The 20,577-nt window shown below is 31.1% G+C and overlaps 4 protein-coding genes and 1 pseudogene across 12 annotated transcripts; 3 read left to right on the top strand and 2 right to left on the bottom strand.

Moving 5' to 3' along the window:
* The first annotated feature begins 61 nt into the window (after positions 1-61).
* On the top strand, positions 62-7,405 carry LOC105195705 (nuclear factor NF-kappa-B p110 subunit). Of its 4 annotated transcripts, none has more exons than XM_039448561.1 (20): positions 62-193; positions 341-548; positions 1,304-1,897; positions 2,854-2,994; positions 3,136-3,290; positions 3,406-3,569; positions 3,655-3,793; positions 3,919-4,060; positions 4,256-4,360; positions 4,446-4,557; positions 4,638-4,765; positions 4,872-5,081; positions 5,157-5,233; positions 5,333-5,578; positions 5,645-5,768; positions 6,004-6,248; positions 6,333-6,488; positions 6,556-6,666; positions 6,754-6,993; positions 7,084-7,405. In XM_039448561.1, the coding sequence occupies exons 3-20, from the start codon at positions 1,801-1,803 to the stop codon at positions 7,198-7,200; spliced, it is 2,709 nt and encodes a 902-aa protein (XP_039304495.1). In that variant the 5' UTR covers positions 62-193; positions 341-548; positions 1,304-1,800; the 3' UTR covers positions 7,201-7,405. The 4 variants fall into 4 exon arrangements, with proteins under 4 accessions (XP_039304495.1, XP_039304496.1, XP_011159535.3 ...); XM_039448562.1 differs by lacking the exon at positions 62-193 and having other exon boundaries at positions 308-548; positions 1,304-1,598; positions 1,718-1,897; XM_011161233.3 differs by lacking the exon at positions 62-193 and having other exon boundaries at positions 308-548; positions 1,304-1,598; positions 1,781-1,897.
* On the bottom strand, positions 7,053-12,526 carry LOC105195704 (FAD-dependent oxidoreductase domain-containing protein 1). Of its 2 annotated transcripts, none has more exons than XM_011161232.3 (7): positions 12,154-12,526; positions 10,509-10,805; positions 9,900-10,400; positions 8,774-8,919; positions 8,590-8,676; positions 8,358-8,511; positions 7,053-8,165 (listed from the first exon to the last, which is right to left on the bottom strand). In XM_011161232.3, exons 1-7 carry the CDS (start codon positions 12,238-12,240, stop codon positions 7,908-7,910), a joined length of 1,530 nt encoding a protein of 509 aa, XP_011159534.1. In that variant the 5' UTR covers positions 12,241-12,526; the 3' UTR covers positions 7,053-7,907. The 2 variants fall into 2 exon arrangements, with proteins under 2 accessions (XP_011159534.1, XP_025989435.1); XM_026133650.2 differs by lacking the exon at positions 12,154-12,526 and adding an exon at positions 11,730-12,098.
* A 927-nt stretch (positions 12,527-13,453) lies between these two features.
* On the top strand, positions 13,454-15,564 carry LOC120357480 (annotated as a pseudogene).
* Positions 15,565-16,163: 599 nt separating this feature from the next.
* On the bottom strand, positions 16,164-18,330 carry LOC105195703. Its single transcript, XM_011161230.3, has 4 exons — positions 18,184-18,330; positions 17,702-17,889; positions 17,257-17,392; positions 16,164-16,953 (listed from the first exon to the last, which is right to left on the bottom strand). Exons 2-4 carry the CDS (start codon positions 17,862-17,864, stop codon positions 16,191-16,193), a joined length of 1,062 nt encoding a protein of 353 aa, XP_011159532.2. The 5' UTR covers positions 17,865-17,889; positions 18,184-18,330; the 3' UTR covers positions 16,164-16,190.
* An 83-nt stretch (positions 18,331-18,413) lies between these two features.
* On the top strand, positions 18,414-20,502 carry LOC105195702 (extensin-1). 5 transcript variants are annotated; one of them, XM_011161228.3, is made up of 4 exons: positions 18,414-18,521; positions 18,754-18,891; positions 18,969-19,081; positions 19,765-20,502. In XM_011161228.3, the coding sequence occupies exons 2-4, from the start codon at positions 18,852-18,854 to the stop codon at positions 20,380-20,382; spliced, it is 771 nt and encodes a 256-aa protein (XP_011159530.2). In that variant the 5' UTR covers positions 18,414-18,521; positions 18,754-18,851; the 3' UTR covers positions 20,383-20,502. The 5 variants fall into 5 exon arrangements, with proteins under 5 accessions (XP_011159530.2, XP_011159531.2, XP_039303744.1 ...); XM_011161229.3 differs by having other exon boundaries at positions 18,520-18,599; XM_039447810.1 differs by lacking the exon at positions 18,414-18,521 and adding an exon at positions 18,562-18,635.
* The last annotated feature ends 75 nt before the right edge of the window (positions 20,503-20,577 follow it).

The following is a 20,577-nucleotide window of genomic DNA, read 5'->3' on the forward strand; positions in this document are numbered from 1 at the left end:
CATGTGTATACTAATCGAGTCTCTTGCAAGATATTAACAGGGTCTACTGAAAGCGCTATCGCACATATTTGTCACATCGTTATCTTGTAGAACACACGTTGCAGTCAGCCAACAGCCAAGAGTGAAGTAATCGACCCACAATCGCGTTTTCTGCGCGAAAATTGAATGAATTTTTCCTCTCTAGAGTAAAAAAGTATTCAAATTTATTTAGCACTTTAAATAATTTATTATTTATGACTTATGTTAATCATAAATAATTAATCGACGATCATAATTAACAAGTTTTTAATTTATATATTTAATTATATTGTTTTGATAACCATTTTGAAATTATTTTGAGGTATTTCGATATATGGATGGATTGTCTTAGGAGTGGAATTTGTCGGAGTTCTACAGTTCAGTGCATTTACAGATTAAGATAAAAGAATGATCGATATAACGACGATCTTAACATAAAAATTCGTTAAATTAAAATTGATTTAGTAAAATAAATTTTTTGAGAAATCTTGTATGCGGAAAATTTGAAGAGAGGACCAGAATAAGAGCAGGTATGTCAACATCTCGGGTCCCTGAAGATAATTGGATAAAAAAAAAAAAAAATTCATGACTCACACAACAGATTTTCACCGAGATAAAAGATGAACTGGGAAAACACGCATTTATAGGAATTCTTACAGTAATCAACTAACATGTTTACAGTGTACATGCAGCTTAATTATTAACAATCACAATGTTATATTTTTCAGTTTTCTCATTACACTTTTTTTTTTCTTTCAACAAACAATTCCCAGATAGCATAGTATCTAAAATCGAGACATTAAACGTAAAAACAACCTTAAGATGTCTTTAATTTAAGACATATGCTGAAAAACATCTTTAAGAGGGTCTTTAAGTCATTTTATATATCTCAATATCTAAAAACTTTTTCCATATTTAAATTAATAATGATTTTTAGAAAAATACCTTAAACCTCTTTAAACCTTATAAACTTTCTTTCCAAATATTGGAAATTATAGAATGAGAAATCTTAGAATGTTTCATTAACACAATTAAATAAATTCTAAGAAAGATGTAAATAACTCAGCACTTCTAAAGTGTTCTAATTCGTATTTTTAAAAAATTTGAGAATGTTTCAAAAAAGTTATAAAATTATATAGAATAATTTTAAAATAAAAATTTTGAAATAGAAACATATATGAAGCACTTTAAAAAAATTTTTCACTAAGGACAACTTAAAATGATGAACTTTTCATATGCGCTTCTTGGAGCTCATCGACATTCATATTTTCTTATGAAATTTCAGATATAAAATGAATCTGACAGCCCAAACATTTAAAATTATGTATCGAGTGAAAGTTGAGCTGTTAGTGGGATTTGAGAGAGCGGAAACGGCATTGTGAAGGCATTCCATAGCGTACGCCGGAGGCGTCGCATGGCGCCTATACGTCCCTGAACTGCGGGAAATCCGCGCACGTGCGGTGTTGATGTGCGATTGGTTGGCGCGGCGTTCCGCGTGACGTGTCTCGGGAAAGAACCGGAGATCGTCAAGGTTATGTTGTTGACGCAAGAATTAAAAGGCAGTTGATTATGTGTTGCTGGTGAGTAGTGGAAGTTCGTCAAAGCTCGCGTTACGCACATCACGGTGTTGTCAAGACGCGGCAGTCTGGTCTCGAGTCTCTACGAGATCTCAATACTCGGTGGCACTTGCGCTTGACAGGTATCGTGACATTCGACACATTTCAAGCCACGTTTTTTCTTCCTTCCACGCTAATACGCAAAGTGTGACAAATTGCCGGAAGGATGCCAGATGCGTACGAGAACATTAATATGGCGATGCAGAGTATATTGACCACTGGCGTTATCGCGGATAACGAGGACCCGTTCTTCCACTTCAATGGTAATGCGGACACGCGCGTCCTGTGTCGAAAGTAGCGACCATGTAAATGTAACTCTTTTTCCTGGAGCAAACATGTAAAAAGTAAAAAATTTTTTTCATTAAAATTGATAAGGAAATTCGTTTATTTTTCACGTTTACTCCTTGAAGAGAAAACTGCAAGCTACATGATCGCTACTTTGAAATGCGTTAACGCAACCAACAATTGCATTGTCGATATGTCAGTTAATTTTTCTGTTTGTCGATCGCTTGTCTCAATAGCGTAATATTTCTACTTCCTGTTGTACAGATCTCAAAACGCAATTGTTGTATAACAGCAATAAAGAATCTTAATGTAAAAAATAGCGATTATGCCTCTTATGTCTGACAGATATTGAAAATGATATCGTTTATTGATAAATCTATTGAGTGTTCTTGAATATCTAAGCATTTTAATTGCATTATATCTCTTTGTCTCCAATATTTCATATTTATATTTTAATTCTGGACTGCTACTGCCAATGAATTTTCACCCAAGCACTGATTTAAGTTTAGTACAATTTTTGCCATTAAAATTTTAATGGCTTAATATTTAATAAAATTTTGTTTACATTAAAATATCAGGCAGAGAGATGATTTCCTTTCTTAGCTTTGTAAGCTGAAGTAATAAATTCTATTCTATTAAAATAGTGTTAGTTCAGTTACTAACACTTAACACCTTGTAATCTATAAAGTAGGGAAAAATTGTAAAAAGTTTCCTAAAAGTATTAAAAAAATTATTAATATATTAAATTGTGATTTTTTTTAAATAGTGAAAATATACTTTCTCATCTCATATTTGTTATTGGAATAAGTCAAAAGTGAGTTGTATAATGCTATTAGCAATATATTTGTCTACATACAATATTTTAATAATATATACAAAGAAATTATAATTTTTATAATTTTAAACACACATATCATTATCTTGTATCTTTCAGACTTAACGCCAATGGGGAGTACCGGTGTCTTAAGTCCATTTACTGCTTCTGGATCTCAAGGAAACATGAGCATCACATCACCTATGTCGACGACCTCATCGCCTATGCATGCTACAGATTATATTAATTTAACAAATACAGGTGTGCATTTTGATTTTAAATTGTTTGATTTAAAACATACATCTGAATTACATATATTTAATAGTAAATCCCTATATTTTAATGTTGTTAATGACAATAATGTTCTGAATAAGAGAATATATTTCAAATTTTTTTCTTTAGTAACGTTACTTGGCGAAGCAAACATTAGTATTTTGGTGCAGCCAATGGAGAAATTTAGGTTTCGATACAAATCTGAAATGGTGGGGACACATGGAAGCCTACTTGGTGTATTTAATGGACGTAAACGAAATAAAAATAACGTACCTACAGTCAGGGTAATTATTTTATATAAACAATTATTTTATATAAACAATTACCAAAAAATGTGTATAGAATTGTTTAAACTCTGGTCTATATGTAATAACGTTACTATTACTTACATACTTTCAGTTAAATAATTTTCTGGATAAAGCGATAATACGTTGCACATTAGTCACAATTGATGAAGATTTCAGAATACCACATGCTCATAAATTAGTGAGGCGAATAGATAGTGCCGACGTGGGAGAGCCACATTACATAGAAGTTTCGCCTCATAATGATTTTACAGCCGAGTACATTTATACTTTTTAACATAATACAATTTTAATTGTAATAAGTACTCTATTTTATTCTTTATCATTATAAATGCTATTTCAGATTCAACGGTATGGGTATAATACATACAGCGAGAAAAAACGTCAAAGATGAAATAGTACGAAAACTGCGTGATGAAACTCTGGAAGAACGCAAACGTTTAAATATAAATGCTACTCTCAGTTTTCGTGATGAAACACAGGTAGATACCATTTACTGTCCTTCAAAATCATCTCACGCAATTGGTTTCATATTTTTATCTTAAAGAAAATAAAATGACAATTAAATTGAATGTGATCATTAAGAAGTATTTTACAATGATTGCAGATTAAAGCCGACGCGGAGCAATATCAGAAATCTATAAATCTAAATAGTGTTGTTCTTTGTTTTCAAGGATTTATTAAAGATGAACACAATATTATGAGACCGATTACAGCGCCGGTTTATAGCAATCCAATTAATAATTTGAGTAAGTTTAAATAAAATTTATTACAATATGTTTTCTTTTAAGAAATATAAATTGAAGTAAATTAGAAATTCTACACACACACACACACACACATTTTTAATATAAATTATATATAAAATGTCCTAAATTATTTGTATATCTCCTTATTAAATAAAGGAAAGTGATTTTTATTAATATTTGTTAACATTTTAACAGAAAGTGCATTAACTGGAGAACTTAAGATATGCAGAATTGACAAATATACTAGCAGTTGTGAAGGTGGCGAAGAGGTGTTCATACTTGTTGAGAAAGTGTCAAAAAGTAAGTGATGATTTAGCATTTCAGCTAAATATGCATTATAGCAGCAATGAATACATTGATGTAATAAAAACGTACTATATTATAGAAAACATAAAGATAAAATTCTTTGAGCTTGACGATGATGACACTGAAGTCTGGATTGATTACGGTCGTTTCTCAGAACTGGATGTTCATCATCAGTATGCCATGGTATTTCGGTATGTAATTGTGATTTAGCACATTTAAATATATTTTTTTTCTTTCATAAGGCATACAATTTACTGTATTGTGTTTCTAGAACCCCACCGTATAAGGATCGAAATATTACTTCCCCAAAGGAAGTCTTTATACAACTGGAACGTCCTTCTGATTCAGATTGTTCTGAGCCAATAAAATTCACATATAAACCAAGCGATCGCATGATAGGTGAGTTGATGATAAAATCACACATTTTTAACTATTATGTTTCTTCCGTTTCTTTATATTTTTTGTATATTTTGTCTAATATAACTCCACAATTTTGCAATTTTAGGCAGGAAGAGAACACGAGTTTCTCATTCAAACAGTACAGAATTAGCACAAATGACATTTGACAATGATATGTCTTTAACGAATACACCACTAACAAGTACGCTTTTAAGCAATGATAGTACAGACATGTCTAAAGAAATAAAAAAGTTGTTAGATGAAAGATGTCCGTCTAGTGAGTTCCGTGACTTTGTTGAACGATTTAGTTTAGATGGTAAGTATCTTTTTATGCGAATAAAAAAACTTATTCACAATATATGTACAACTTATTACTTTCCATCCAAATCAGATCTTATGTTGTACGAGAAAGCTTGGCGAGGAAGCAGCGAAGATAAGTTAACTTGGGATGGTGCGTCAAATACAAAAGCAAGTATTAGTTTCAATATATGCACCAAACAAATTCATCGTTGCAATTTTTATTGTTGTATCAATTTTATACATTAAATCTAAATTTTATATTTATAGGACGAAAAATTGTTCGCAAAAAATGTTATTATTAATACGATAAAAAATATCAACGCTATGAGACCACATGAAGCGAAAGATATTATAAAAAAGTCTTTCAAAGACAGGACAACTTATGGAGATACACCATTACATTATGCACTCCGATATGGACAAAGAGACAATGTAAAGCGTATTTTAATACTTATGAGTGCTTTAAATACAGATGCTGAGGAATTAGTAAACATTCGAAACAGTTCTGGAAAGGTGAGCTATTTTAATGTATATATCATATTTAATTACAAAATTTCATTCTATTACATTATATTGTAGACTCCGTTACATTATGCTGTATCACAAGATTATCCGGAAATTACAAAAAGTTTACTCATGCTTGGTGCAGATCCAAATATAACAGATCATTATGGACAAACGCCATTACATAGAACTGTAAAATGTATGTATTTTAAAATAATGTAATTTTAAGATATCTTTAAATTGATTCATCATGGCTGAAGATCGCAAAGACTAAAGATCATGATTTCCATTTGATGCATACTCATGCATGTTTCACAATGACTATCTTGACAAAAGTACAGTGATTTGCAATTATCTTCTGGGAGATAATGATCAATTAAAAATCCTTTATGGATGGATAAACCTGGATCTTTGGGTAAAAAGTATAATTTTAGTTTCAGAAGTGGAAGGAAACATTGATGTATTATTAGCTGAAAAAGAAATCAACATCGAAGCAAATACGGATTTAGGGTGGACACCTTTACAATTAGCTGCCAAAGCAGGCTCATATTATGCAGTGTGTTCTCTCGTTAAAGCTGGCGCAGACGTAAATAATACTGACATGACCTATGGAAGAACTGCTTTGCATATAGCAGTTGAAGGAGGATATAAAGACATTGTTGAATTTTTATTAAAAAACGTATGATTCTATATTTGTGGAAAATGCATCTTTTTTTACATAAAAAAAATCATGTTATTGTAATATTCTTAATTCTCTAAACAGACCAAAATAGATGTAAATAAAAAGAACTTCAGCGGAAATACGGCACTACACACTGCAATAGTTATACCAGGAGCGAAAGCCAAAGAGATATGTGCTCTTTTATTGAAATATGGTGCTGATCCACACATAAGGAATTATAATCGCGAATCATCTGTTGTACGTATTGTTTTTCAGTAATATCTTATGAATGTTTTTAGCTTTTATTAGGTTTGATTGTTTTTAGATCGAGGCGGAACAAGTGGAAGGCATAAAAACCGAAGTACATTCAGACGATGAAAATTCGGAAGAATGTATCGGGCAATCATCTTTTGATTTGGCATCAAACAAGCCAGAAGTATGGAAAATATTTTATTCTTCTTAATTTTGTCTTATAAAAATATATATATGCCCGCGTATATTTATAAGGAAAATTGTGTTGTAGATTTTACAACTCGTAACTGGTCAAAGTAGTTCGTTAGTAGATAATACGATTAAAGAGGAAAATATAGACGACACGCAGAAAGTTTGGATGGACGCGGATCAGGAAAAACAATTAGCGAACATTCTGGACGAGACGAAAGGATGGAGAAAATTGGCACATCATTTTAATTTCAAATATTTACTGAATATTTTCGAACAAAGCTCATCCAGTTCAACGTTACTACTCTTGAATTATATCGCTGTAAGGATTTCTTTTTCTCATCATTTTGCATGTTAAAAATGTATGTTCTCGTCAAGACAAATCAGTGAATTATGTTTTATTTCTTTACAGATACAAACCAATACATCTCTCAGCGAATTGCGAAATATATTACAAGATATAGGCGAAACTGATGCTGCAACATATATGGATCAAGTTTTATCTGTGAAAGAGGAAGTGCACCTTTAAATTAAATACACATTAAATTTTTTTTATTATGTGCTGCTTATATATTTTTGTCATTGTAAATTAAATTTCAAGATTACTCTTGTAAAAATTGCATTTTAATACAAAGTATTATTACATTTAAATATCTCGATTATTAAAAAGGTGCCTTTAAGTTTTTTAATAATTTATATGAGATACATGGAATTAAATATTTTAAAAAATTCAAGATCATTGTTCTGTTGCCCAAGTTCCATTAGTCTCTTTCATAAGTACTGACTTTAAAAATCTATCGAAATTTAGTTTGATAAAATCTGTAACGATAAAACAATTATTGTAAAAGATCAGCTTCAACATCGCATATCCCACCGCGAATGCCTTCTGGATGTTCGCCACTAAAACCACTATACATTGCGATGAAAAGATTAGTCGATAATATCATTTTTATTCTAATATTCTTTAATATTTAGTCCGATTTTATATGATATATAAAGATTAAATATACATCATCTGGAGAAAAAAAGCTAATATAATTTTAAAAGATAATGCATTTAACTATTTTATTAGGCATCAAGATCCAGCCTCGACCATAGTTGGAGCTTATTTACATATTATGTTGTTCACATAAGCAGTCAAATCTATCCTATAATTGCATTACATTTGTGCAAAGTTATTTGTATGATACATGATACAAACAAGTATAAACAAAAACAAAATCATTTTTTTATTGCTTAATAGACATGAACCTCTCTCATAGGTTCTGACTTTAAGAATCTGTCAAAACCTAATTTGGACAAATCTATAGTTATATAACGATTATCATGAAAAAGTAGTTCTGAAATCGCCCTTCCTACCGCGGGTGCCTTCTGGATACCATGTCCACTAAAACCAGTCGCGATATATACATTTTCGTGGTAAGGATGTTGACCGATAATACCGTTTTCATCGAAAGTATTATATTCATAGTATCCAGCCCACGAAGATTTCACCTGATATATAAAAATTGAATTATTCAGAGAAAAAAAATTAATATAAATTTCAGTATATTAATACATTTAACATTTCTGTATTCATTATCGAATATTTTATGTTTAATATAATCATTATCATTCATTTACCTTTTATTTCTCATTATTATTTGAATTATCATGTATGTTCAATAAATAACGAAAGAGACATACCTTCAAATTTTCAAATGCTGGTACTCTGTGAGCAAGCAAAGGCCAAATTTTATTTTCGAAAAATTCATGGTCCACATTTAAGTTCTCAACTGACGGCTCTTCATCCGGTTCTGGCGATTTTCCACAGATAAAATTTCCTCCCAGACCATCTCGTCTGAAAGTCATTTCATTTACATTTACAGTTTATAAAATTGTATCATTTTATAATTTTATTCCTTTATTAAATTTGTACCTAAAATATGCACCACTGGAGTCAATCGTTAAAGGTGTGTTTAAACCAGGTCCGTCAGGACAATGGAAACAATATACATATCTTTTCCTGTAAAAGAGAATTATTTTATAATAATAATAATAAAGATTAAAAAGCAGGAAACAATTCGAAAAAATTGAGTTTTTTTCATTGTTAATGAAATTACCTAGGTACAACTGGTAAAGGTATAGATAATAATCCTTCGCCTGTTCCGATATCAGCCAACTCGGCTACATCGCCACTAAATGCGCCCGCTGCAATAATAGCTATGGAAAACTTTATTGTTCTAATATCACCGTCGTCCGTTTTTATCTAATATAAAACATAATTATCTACATTAGATATTATTCTCTAGCTAGCAATAAGTTATATAAGATTTGAAATGCAGATTGTATGTAATTAATTACTCGATAAGTCTGATAAATACTCAATATAACAAACAAGTGATTGATTCCATGCCAGCATTTAAAATTTTATATAACATGACAACTATAATTACTTTAATGTAACTATGACTACTTTAATTCCATATATCTGATTTAATTTCAAAATTAAAGAGTGTCAAAGTTGAAGGAAAAATTTTATCTTTTCTAAAAATTTTGAAAAATTTGGGTTATTTTTATGAAACTTTGTGTATGTTTCAAGGACATAAAAACTCTTTTTTTTTTATCATACATTATTTCTTTATTCAATCAAAGTCTAATCCAAGGATAAGATACTTTCTATACGCAAAAAATTAATTTTTTCAAATTTGAAATTTCTTTTATGAGATAATTTTAAATGAGATAAATTATCACAAAAAAAGTCTTTTAATAACTTGAATTTTTGAAATTAAAAAAAGGGAATTTTTTCTTTAATTTTGACATCCTGTATCTTTGAAGCCATTTAAGATACATGGTCATGTGAAGTTTTTGATTTTTGAAATAATATGAGGAATCGCCCCTTAAAACTCTTCCAAAATTCTTTAGGATCACTCTGTATATATATATATATATATATATATATATATATATATATATATATATATATATATCACTGCTAAAAAGTTTGGAGCATCTAATAATTTATTAAATAAAGTTAAACTTTATTTCAATTTTATTTACTAATTAATATTGTAAATATACGAAATTTTAATCACATATGTTCCAATCATAAGAGTTATTTTAACAGTATATAATATGTTCATAGACAGAAATTAATATTAACAATAAAACAATTATATCTGTAAGGGGTCAATTTATAAAAGTTATAGGATGCTCCAAAGAGCGTAGTGTGCACGTATGTATACTTACAACTACAGTATCTAATCTTTTATCAGGATTCATGTCCTGATCGTAACTTCCTAAAATAGTCTTATACTGAAAAGCCTTCACTTCGGCATTGACGTATTGAGCACCTAAATGACTAGCTTTTTTTTTTAAGGCACATAAGAGGGACCACGGGTCGAACCATCCTTCCTTTTCCAGCCCAAGGCAACCTGCCGCAATTCCATCGGTGTTTAACCAAGGAAACGTGGTTTTCAGTTTCTCTGCAGTAAGAACGGTATTTTTTGCCCCTAGAGAATTCTGCAGTTTAGAACTCTGTACTAAAGTCTCGGCGCACGCTTCGCTCGCCAATACTAAGTAGCCATAGGGATGAAAATTCACATCGATAGGCGGTTCTCCGGGTACACTTAAATGCTCGTTGATATTTCGCAGGAATTCTGCGCCGTACAATGACATTTGGATATTTTCCTCTAGAGAAAATTGTTGACGGAGACCACCTACTGACAGAGTCGTCGAAGCCTTGGTATACTAAAATAATATTTAATTATTGTACGTTAAATTATAAAATGCATAAATTATTAATCAAAAAACAAGAAAGCTTTGAAACTAAAAAACATATGCAAATCAATGTCTCACCGTAGGATCTTTCTCAATTACAACAACTTTGAATTCATCTCTATAGATTTTTTGCTTCAGCCAATATGCTATTGAGCTACCAATTGCACCACCACCAATAATAAGTACGTCGCATTGAGTAGGAATTACATCGTATCCTTTCCACAATGCTTCAAAATCAGAGAACTCTCTGTTAGAGAATACACGCTTCAGCAGCTTCCAATCTTTCTTGAAACTCTTCAGCATTCTCTCCTTTGGAGGGACAGTATCGACAAATTCTCGGTATTTCTTGCTGTCATCGTCTTTGAACTCTGAACTCTGTAAATTTAATACAACAATCAGCTGAATGTTTAGTTTAATTAGCTCATCAGTTTTGGTGAAAAAATTCTTGTATTTTTAAGAATTTTTAATATTTTAAATTTATGAAAAAACTTCTGAAAAATACCTTAAATCTCTTCAGATTTTATAAACTAAATAGCATAGAATTTCCAGCATTATTATAATAATGCTGCAACCATTTAGCATTCTCCTCAAAAGTGAGAAATTTTTTAAAGTTGTAAAAGTAATAAAAAATTATATAATTTTGAAAAATTCTAAATTTTATAAAGAAATACTGAAAAAAATTAGATAAAAAAATTTTTCTAAGAGAAATTTTCACTGAAACAGTCTTCGACAAAAATACTTCTTCCTACACAAAAAAATTCAAGAAATAAAAATAATTAAAAACCTTCAACTATTTTTACTTGTTTGATTTACCTATCTTTTTAGGATTAGCACATATTATGTATAATATATTTATATTCGAGACATGAAAATTGATTTTAATAAAATTCTCATTTTCAATTTAAAACTAAAAATAGAAATGTTATTCATAAAATATTCATTTAATTACTTCATTGTATTAAAAGATAACTACATCAATTATTTTAAAAATAATGTAAAAAAACCTCATTTTTGAAGAATTAAAAAATCATCTAATTTGTACAACTTCAGTACTAAAAAATAATTAAAACTGTGTAAAAAATACCTCATTATCTCTTGTAAAAACTAAACAGTTTTTTCCATTCTCTAAAAATAATTTTTTTGCTTCTCATACATTGAGAAACATTTTAAAACTTTAAAACTAATATTTTTAATACTTTTAAAATTTATTTAAATAAAAATTTAAAATATTGAATAATTTAAAAAATTCTGACTTATGCTGTTTCTGAAACGATAAATTCAATTAAAAATTATTCTTACAATTGTATGTTGGAGTTGAAATTTCGCGCGCCATCACGTGTCGTCGATCACGCTACATCGATAATGCAGATTTCTTAACCTTAAAAACATTTCGCTTTCAACACTCCGCTCGCAATAAACCGATGATTTTTATTGTCTTCGACTTTCCACCTCTCGCATTGAACTCTTCATTAAAGATCTGCGACGAACGTAAACTAAATATCCAATTATCATTCATCCAAAGATGAGCTCGTCGCTATAATGCGGCAATTTCAATATGATATCCCAACGAAAGATCGCGACGTTTCGAAAGGAAGCAAAAATTCAGAATTATCGAAAATCATCCTGTTATATATTATATTTGATAAATTCGACAGATCACGTCTGATCAAAGAGTTATCAAAACATAACCTACTCCAATCATCTTTCGCCGCGCATAACTTACCTCCCTTCTGGAGTTCGCAAACTGGATCGCGGAGCACTGTTGCAGCAGGTCCGTGCATCGCCGTGCGCGTGTCAATTGTCGTAGCATCTTCGTCGGTCGTACCTCGACTGATCAGGCAAAGACGAATGAAGTCTTCTCAGCTGTTCTCAGCTTTCCCTTTCTCCAAGAAACATTTACAACTGTTTACAGCCGTTTATCAGCGTTGACGAAGATAAATAGAATTATCAGCTATCAGTTATCAAATAGAATCACGGTCGATTCACGTTCGATATTCTTTCTGTTTCCGACGAAACTACAAATTGTAAATAAGAAATACATGGAACTACAATTGCTGATTTGCCGGGTTCTTCACTGTTCTTCACCGATTAAAAACGACGCGCGACAATCAATGTGCGCATGTGTATCAGGGCACATGCTCTTGGTTGATAAAAGAATTTTTTTCTCGTTTATCATAATTATCATTGAGAGCGATTAAAAAATTATGCCGCGTCAGAAATTATGCGTATGCAGATTTTTATATTGCATTTTCTGGTGAAAAAGAAAACGCATAACATTTTTAAGAATTTTATTTTAAACTTAAATTATATAAAATTAAATTAATCATAATAATATTAAATGTAAAGTGATCTTTCTCATCTACTTGCTTTCTTTCTTTTCTTTTGAAAGATTGCTGTTATGAAAGACATTTAAACTGCAATGTTTACATACGTAATGATCATACGCTTTATTCTGTTTATTTTGCGACTCTATTAGATAACGAATTATTTTTATAACTTTAAATTCTGATTCGAATGTAGAGCGAAACGAGAATATTCACTTTCAAGAAAAATTTACAAATAAAAAATAAAATATGTAAAATGTAACGCATTTTGTATGTGCTAAATCATGTTTATAATGATTTGCTATCTCTAATCTATTCTCTAATAGTAATAAAAATCAATTTTTTCCTAATTATCTAATACAATTTTTTTTCTCGTTACACAATACACAGTTTCTATTTATCAAAGATAAGCTTCGTCAATAGTTACTTTCGCTATTTTAGTTACTGAACGTCTAATGGCCAATTTCTTCACCATCACATATATTTGGCAGATAACTTTATCCATAAGATACCTACCTTAATTCGTTTTCTTCACGTTTTTTAAAGTGTGTATCCGACAGATAAACTTATCTGCTACCCGAAGTAGCGGATATTTGATGGATATTGGTTTCAGTATACCCTGTGGTACCCTGGTATAACAAGAAAAAAGATTCAAGAGTATACGTAATCTCTACTATTTTTAAGAAAACACAAACAATAATGGATTTGTTAATTGTCGACATTAATATTTTTGAATCTGATGATGATAATGATGATCGAATCATAATCTTGTAATAAGAAGACCTTACACAATAAGAAACAAACCAAATAATTTTCAAGTGTGGGATGACACCGAATTTTTTGAACAATTTCGTTTAAAAAAGAATACAGTTCTTGAATTATTGCATGCAATTAAAGCTCGATTGTTAATACTCAAAAATAGGTATATATTGTATTTAATTAATATATTTAATTTATATTATTGTATTTAATAATTTGTTGTTAATTGAAAATTTTTTATGTATTTCTAGATCAAGATCATTAACACCGATTAATCAATTGTTATTAACATTAAGATTTTATGCCACGGGCAATTTTCTGCGTGTCTGTGGTGATTTTAGTGGTGTAAGTATTGCTATTGCTTCTCGGATAGTCGCAAAAGTATCCATGGTTATTGCTTCGTTATCGGGAACAATGATCAAAATGCCTCAATCTAATGAAGAAATTCGTACAATGCAATTGCACGGGCATTTTATGAAATATACAGATTTCCAAGAGTAACAGGATGCATCGATGAAACACGTACATATTAGAATACAATCTCCTGGTAAATTAAAACTATGAAATATAAACTATGATTGTAACAAAAAATATAAATTATGTAAAAATACTGAGAAAAATTTATCTTTTTTTTTAAGAATTTTTCATACCTTTATTTGAATTCTAAAATATAAAATTTTACATTTTGTAACTTCTAAAAAAACATTGAACTTTTTTTAGATTTTATCAAAAATTATAGATATTTATAGACAATTTTGAAAAGTGTTCCAATTTGTATAAAAGTATAAATAAAATAAATTACAAAGATTCTGAAAATAAATAAAAATTATGATAAATTATATGAAATATTACAAAAAATTTTTACCAGGAAGCATTGAAAATTTAAAAAAATATTGTATAATTATACAGTAAAACATTATAACATTGCATGGAAGTTGCAAAACATTTTTGCTATGCTGTAAGAAAATTTAAAAATTTTATTTAAAGCAATATTTATAATAAATATTTTTAGGAGGTGAACATGCAAAAGAGTTCAGAAATCGAAAAGGATTTTTTTGTCTTAATACTCAAGTAGTTTATCATAAAATGAGAATTATAGATATGTGAGTAGATGGCCTGGTTCTGTTCATGATGCAACAATCTTTCAACATAGTCAATTATGTCAAAGATTTGAGAAAGGCGAGTTTCATTCAGGAATCTTACCCAATCAGCACACAATATTTAAAAAATGTTTTTAAAAACATTTAAAACATTTTTAAAAACACTTATAAAAACGTTAAAAATAATGGGTTAAGTGCCCTTTTTTCATTAAAAAAATGTTTATTTTAACGTTAACAAAAATGTTTTTTTTAATATTATAAAAACATTTTTTAAATATTTAAAGAAAACGTTTATAAAACGTTAAAAACGTTTATAAAATATTTGGGATTTGGTCCGTCTTAAGGATTGGAACTCACGAGGAGGACGCATGGGGTGGCGAATAACACTTTCATTTTCTTATTAACACTTTTATTCCCCAAACGTTATTATATTACATTCTTCATACAACTAATTTTTGAATAAACTGTACTGAAAATTTACTTCCCCGAGCTAGTTCAACCTGTTCAAGGACCAACATTCTTCTCAGTGAAATTATATTTTGCAAAAATATTTTTATGTTTAGTTAACAATTTTCAAGTGTGGGAAAAACAATTATCTGAATCAATAAAAAAGGAAAAAAAGAGGCGCAAATTTTACCAAAACTGTAATTGATTTGTTAATCGATATAACATTAAAATATTAAAATATTGAAAAAATCGTTAAAAAAAAAAAATAATTGTTGAAAATTATTTGGTTTGATTCTTATTGTGTAAGGTCTTCTTATTACAAGATTATGATCATCACTATCATCAGATTAAAAAATATTAATGTCGACAATCAACAAATTCATTGTTGTTTGTGTTTTCTTAAAAATAGCAAAGATTACGTACTCTTGAATCTTTTTTCTTGTTATGTCAGGATACCGAAACCAATATCTGCCAAATATTTGGAGATACCGCTACTTCGAGTAACAGATAAGTTTATCTATCAGATACATACTTTATAAACGTGAAGAAAACGAATTCTGGGAGATATCTTATGGATAAAGTTATCTGCCAGATATTTGGAGATGAAGAAATCGGGCATTACCGCGGAGCGCGTACGTGCCGCTCATACTTTACATTAAGGTCGGTTCTTATTTCAAGATTCAGAAATTAAATGTCATGTATAAATATCCTTCAATATTCAATGATCCATGTATTTCTTCACATAATTATGTTTTTTATATAATAATTATTTAGGCCTTTCACATAAATAAGTTTCTTAGGGGGAATAAATAATTTAAATTTTAAAACATTAGTACTCTTTTATTGTCCATAATAAATATTTGTGTTTATATATATACATATATACTTACACATACATATGTATGATATATACACACACACACATACACACATAGGGCAAGTCATAAGAAATATCCAAACGGTCACATGTAGGTAGAGCAGATTAAACTAAGTCGAAAAGTACCATTTTGTGATATATGTACAATATATACTAATGTTAAAATGCACTGGAAAATTTCTAATAGCTTAAAATACAATTTTGTTTTGTATTAAATAATTTGATGTGATCTATTGTTTAACATGATAACGAATCAATCCTTAGCTTCTTGTTTATCTATCATATTGCAAGGTATTAATACTAGCTTAGGTATCATGCCACGTGGCGCTATGAATTGTTGCGTGCTTTGCGGCATGTTTTGGCCAGAGTATCGTACCTCTGCCTCTGTGACAAGCTTGCAGATGTGCATCTTGAGATCCGCTTGTACCTTAGGTGGCAATTTCTTCACCGTTTGCGCCATGCTGTCAAAAAATAAATCTATACTTTTGCTCTCGGGTGCCAGATAAATTGGCTCGAAATCGTTGTTACTCGATCCTTTTATAGGCGATGTGTTTGGTGATGGATTCATCACGAGAATAGAATCACCTGTGCTAGTATCATATGTGCTTGTATTGCTTTTCTTAAAGGAAGATTTCTTTATCTTATTGGAATTAGATGTTTTCAAGACGGACGGATGATCGGTCTTCAATCGTTTTGGACGTATTTTTCGATACTTTGACTGTATTTGCTGCACGTAATTGTCAAGATCCTTTTGCGTACAATTTTGTTCACTGCCTGATGCCACATCTTGATTGACAATCTGCATATCACTGTCTAATGTTTCTATCGTTTCGGGTACCAGTAAAACCGGATCGGCAGACGTCTCCTCAAGAACTTCCAGATATTCGCTATAGTCCTCGCTATTCCGGTCCTCCAACTGTTCTAAGAGACCCTCAGAGCTCACTTCACCCGAGTTTATCTCTTGTATATATTCCTTGGTCAGTTCTACACACTGTGGCTCGTAGTCCTCTTCGTACCTACCAAGATACTCTCAGTTGAGAAAATCAAGTTTAAGAAAAGCATCAAAATCGCCGAGTAGAGATCCTACAATCAAAGTCTAGCCAGTCAGTTTTGAGTAGTATATAAAAATCTGTCAACTCCTGAAAGAGAAAGAAAAAGAGATAAGAAAAAGATAAAAGAAAATAAAAAACTCTTATTCTTAATAATGTGAATATATCATGTAATATATATCCTTCTTATTAAAATTTTGATAAAATTAGTTCACAGCCAGACTCCAATTGTAGGATCTCTATCATCAGGTAGATGTAGATGTTCCTTACGGGTATTTTATGAAACTTAGGTGATCCTCGAAGATCCATTTTTTTCTTCTTACACCCTCTTCCGATTTGTTCTTGCATTTCAATATACGACAGTAGGTGTCCCTAAGATTCTTCCATTTAAGTCTGACCCATGTAGCTACAATAGACAATATTGAGCAACATCAGCAAAGATATGCATAAAAATAATTTAGACACAAAGACTACATTCTTTATTGCATTCATAGCAAGCATCACTGGAAACATCATTTCATCTTTGTTGCTCATCAAATTTTTAACAAAAACAAATGTTGTTTACAAGTGCTGTAAATGCTAAAGTAAACACAGCCAAAACAAAAATAAAGTCATAAGACTTTTTAAAGATATTTATATAAAAGTTTTTAATATACCCTTAGACATCTTATAATATGATTTTGAGCTTTATCTGGAAAGCAACATAAAGACTTACGGTCCAGTCCAAGCTCATCTGCGATGCGTTTCCAAACTTTTTGCTTAAACTCCTGCAACTTCACTGGCAGACCTTTCACTTCAGTGCAGTATAGCACCGGGTGTTGCTTGATCGCCTCTATGATGTTCAGAGAGATCTGATAAGAATCCGGTGGCACTGTCATCTCGCAATCAAATTGTGCGCTCCACCTACAAAAAAAAAGATATCTTTACTATAATATTCTGATCCGTCTCGCGATCGCTTTCGTATTCCCGCCCGAGCTCTGATCTCGTCGCCAGCAATGATGGCACGATGACGACGTCGACGACAACATTATCGCAACATCGCGCGTAAGAATTCATCGAAACGTTTCGTCGCGCTGCGTTTCGATGTGCGTGCGTCGTTACGACTTCTAATTGCGCGCGCGTATGTCGCAAAATCGCTCGATATGGATGAGACGTGAAAGATCGCGCGATGCGACGGACCGTCGCAAGTAGTGATACCTCGCAATTCAGCGAAAATCGCTCGACAACGAGGAAAGTCCACCACAGTCCACCAACGAATTGCCAACGAATGACCGCCAACGAGATCGAGGAAACGGTTGCCAGAGCGATGCCGGCAACGAATTTGCTCAGATGGCGCGCACTTCCGTCGCCGAGCCAATGCACTTCCGGCAGTCTCTCCCTAGACTGCGTTCAGAAATTCACTGCCAGCACTGAAAATTTATAGTATACGTAACGTGAACTATAGATTTTCAGTGCTGGCAGTGTATGTCGGAACTGTGATCGGAATGTAGATCTACATAAAACAAGTTTTGGTTGCCTAAAGTTGGAAATGCGCGGTAATGCGAATCTGTTTATGAAATATAAGGATATGCGAGTCTATGTGAAATATAAGAACTGAGAATATCTTATATCAAGTTACTGTTTGATAAATAACTCAAAAATAATAGATCGTAGATATTAGTATTGATTATTACAAAAGTCTTAAATGAAAATTATCTCTCGGAACAATAATTATGTTTCTATTTGCATCCTAAGGTGAAGTATAATGTCATCGTTCAATTATTTCAGGACCCACTTGATATTTACGAAAATTTGCCGATCGTCTTTTTGTGGCAGTGGTTCCGATTTGACTGCCATTTATTCAGTTTTCTGTAGAGTGAGAATCAATGGATCAGAGGATCTGCAGTGCCATAAGGGATCTATCATGTAAATATACATATATATAATATATACGTATACAATATAATCTGTATAATTATATATTATTGTATTTTTCATTGCAGCAAAAAACGTAGACGTTATGAGTGAAGTGATCGAATCGGCAAAACCACCAGCAATAGAAGAGGATGCAAAAATAACAACCGTGCCGATGCAAAAAAATAAAGTGATACGTAAAGTAAGTACAATGCATCTTAATATAATTGTTCATTTGTTCCATCCCACTCATTCATCTGTTCGCACGCACACATACATACAATTATAATCGTGAGTGTATTCAAGTTTGGGAGGAGGGGGGGGGGGAGAAATGAGCAGTTATGAATTCTGTTATTATATAAACAGCAACCTTTTATATTAAAAAATTGCTTTTTTTTATACTTTAGAGTTTAGAATGTCTCCTGAATCCTAATTTTGAATGAAGAAAAATTATTAGATTTTGTATATCATATTTTTTATTTTTATTTTTTTCCTGAAGAAGATAAAATACAACTTTAAAATAAAAAATGCAGTTCTTTAATGTAACATTGTTATTATTATTACATATAAAATATTCGAGATCATTTTTCTAAGAAAACAAATTTAAAAGAATTCAAAAGAATATTAGGTGGGAAAGGTCTCCTGTATGAGAAGTATTATTGTTAAATATGAAAATGTGATATTAAACTAAAGTTAAATAAAAATAAATGGTGGAATGACAAAAGGGAAAAAAATTTAATAAAAATTACAAAATTAAAGAATTGTGCAACAATTTTTTTTCAAAGTGGGGTTCAGGTTTAACATTCATTTCAATATTTTATGTAATAAAAAATTACTCAGAATTAAAATTAAAGTAATATGTTTTTATAAAAATTATTTTTTTAGAAAGTAAAACATTCGATACGTCGAGTGGTACAAAAGAAACGACAAAGGCTGAAGCATATTGATAGAGTAAATGCACAGTCCACATCTTGTGTACCTACACAACCAGTATATCATGCACTTGCACAATCTATACAAGATGTATCCGGGCAACCCGTGCAACATGCATGCACACAGCTAGTGTACCAAACACCTGCACAATCCATACAAGATGTATCTGAGCAACTCTTGCAACATGCACCCACACAGTCAGTATACTGTGAACCTGCACAATCCGTACAACATGCACCAGCACAACCATTGTACTATGAATCTGCACAATCTGTACAACATGCATCTGCGCAACCCATGCAACATGCATTTGCGCAACCCATGCAACATGCATTTGCGCAACCCATACAACATGCATCTGCTCAACCCATACAACATACACCAGCACAATCAGTGTACCACGTACCTGTACAGCCAGTGTATCATGCACCTGTACAATCTACAACATCCGCTCAATCTGTACAACGAACACCCACACAGCCCATGTACTGTGTACCTCTGTATTATGCACCTGCAGGTCCACCAGGAAATATGCCTGCATCTCTACTAGGATACCTGATGTGGCAGTGATACTGGGTAAATCACTACATGAGAAGACTACATTAAGAGATATTTTATTAAAAATAAGAACATATAAAAACTAAAAACATGTAAAAACTAAAAATAGTATTAATAAAAATATATAAAAATTTTTCTTAGTTTTAAAATGTGAAAAAAGAAGAAAGAGAGAGGTGTTTATATGATATATGATTAGACGACTTAAAT

Source organism: Solenopsis invicta, chromosome 4 (genome assembly GCF_016802725.1).
Source record: "Solenopsis invicta isolate M01_SB chromosome 4, UNIL_Sinv_3.0, whole genome shotgun sequence".
NCBI lineage: Eukaryota > Metazoa > Arthropoda > Insecta > Hymenoptera > Formicidae > Solenopsis > Solenopsis invicta.

Coding starts and splice junctions, on each gene's coding strand:
- LOC105195704 (XM_011161232.3), bottom strand. CDS start 12,240: ATGCTACGACAATTGACACGCGCACGGCGATGCACGGACCTGCTGCAA. Junction 8,512..8,589: donor TCCAGTGGTGCATATTTTAG/GTACAAATTTAA, acceptor AATGACTTTCAG/ACGAGATGGTCTGGGAGGAA. Junction 8,166..8,357: donor CAGCATTTGAAAATTTGAAG/GTATGTCTCTTT, acceptor TTTATATATCAG/GTGAAATCTTCGTGGGCTGG.
- LOC105195703 (XM_011161230.3), bottom strand. CDS start 17,864: ATGACAGTGCCACCGGATTCTTATCAGATCTCTCTGAACATCATAGAG. Junction 17,393..17,701: donor AGATGAGCTTGGACTGGACC/GTAAGTCTTTAT, acceptor TGTCTATTGTAG/CTACATGGGTCAGACTTAAA. Junction 16,954..17,256: donor CTAAGTTTCATAAAATACCC/GTAAGGAACATC, acceptor GTATCTTGGTAG/GTACGAAGAGGACTACGAGC.
- LOC105195702 (XM_011161228.3), top strand. CDS start 18,852: ATGGATCAGAGGATCTGCAGTGCCATAAGGGATCTATCAT. Junction 18,892..18,968: donor TGCCATAAGGGATCTATCAT/GTAAATATACAT, acceptor TTTTCATTGCAG/CAAAAAACGTAGACGTTATG. Junction 19,082..19,764: donor AAAATAAAGTGATACGTAAA/GTAAGTACAATG, acceptor TTATTTTTTTAG/AAAGTAAAACATTCGATACG.
- LOC105195705 (XM_039448561.1), top strand. CDS start 1,801: ATGCCAGATGCGTACGAGAACATTAATATGGCGATGCAGAGTATATTG. Junction 2,995..3,135: donor TATTAATTTAACAAATACAG/GTGTGCATTTTG, acceptor TTTTTTCTTTAG/TAACGTTACTTGGCGAAGCA. Junction 5,082..5,156: donor TGAACGATTTAGTTTAGATG/GTAAGTATCTTT, acceptor CATCCAAATCAG/ATCTTATGTTGTACGAGAAA.